The 370-nt window shown below is 48.1% G+C and overlaps 1 protein-coding gene across 1 annotated transcript in view; it reads left to right on the forward strand.

The window, feature by feature from the left end:
• The first annotated feature begins 6 nt into the window (after nucleotides 1–6).
• Nucleotides 7–370, forward strand: part of LOC107568461 (eukaryotic translation initiation factor 3 subunit K-like) — a 1,286-nt gene continuing 922 nt past the window's right edge. The window contains exon 1 of the mRNA XM_016254431.1: nucleotides 7–178. Coding sequence (XP_016109917.1) covers nucleotides 40–178 — 139 coding nt within the window. The 5' untranslated portion in view covers nucleotides 7–39. The remainder of the gene's footprint in view (nucleotides 179–370) is intronic.

Here is a 370-nt window from a genome sequence, read left to right on the forward strand (position 1 = left end):
GCTGATCTGCTGCTCAACAAACATTTCTGATTATTATCAATGTTGCTGGATGTTTTAGTGGGATTTCCAGGTGTTTCCTTGACTGCGGTGTCGCAGCAGGAGGAGCGTCCGATAAGACAGATCCTGTATCTGGGGAACCTGCTGGAGACGTGCCACTTCCAGAGCTTCTGGGTACACACACACACACTTATACACACACTTACACTCTCTCACTCATACTCACTCACACTCACTCACTCACTCTCACACACACACACTCATTCACACACACACTCATTCACACTCACACTCACTCACACACACACTCACACACACACACACACACACACACACACACACACACACACACACACACACACACACACACACA

This window comes from Sinocyclocheilus grahami, unplaced genomic scaffold, assembly GCF_001515645.1.
Source record: "Sinocyclocheilus grahami isolate Dianchi unplaced genomic scaffold, SAMN03320097.WGS_v1.1 scaffold1247.1, whole genome shotgun sequence".
Lineage (NCBI taxonomy): Eukaryota > Metazoa > Chordata > Actinopteri > Cypriniformes > Cyprinidae > Sinocyclocheilus > Sinocyclocheilus grahami.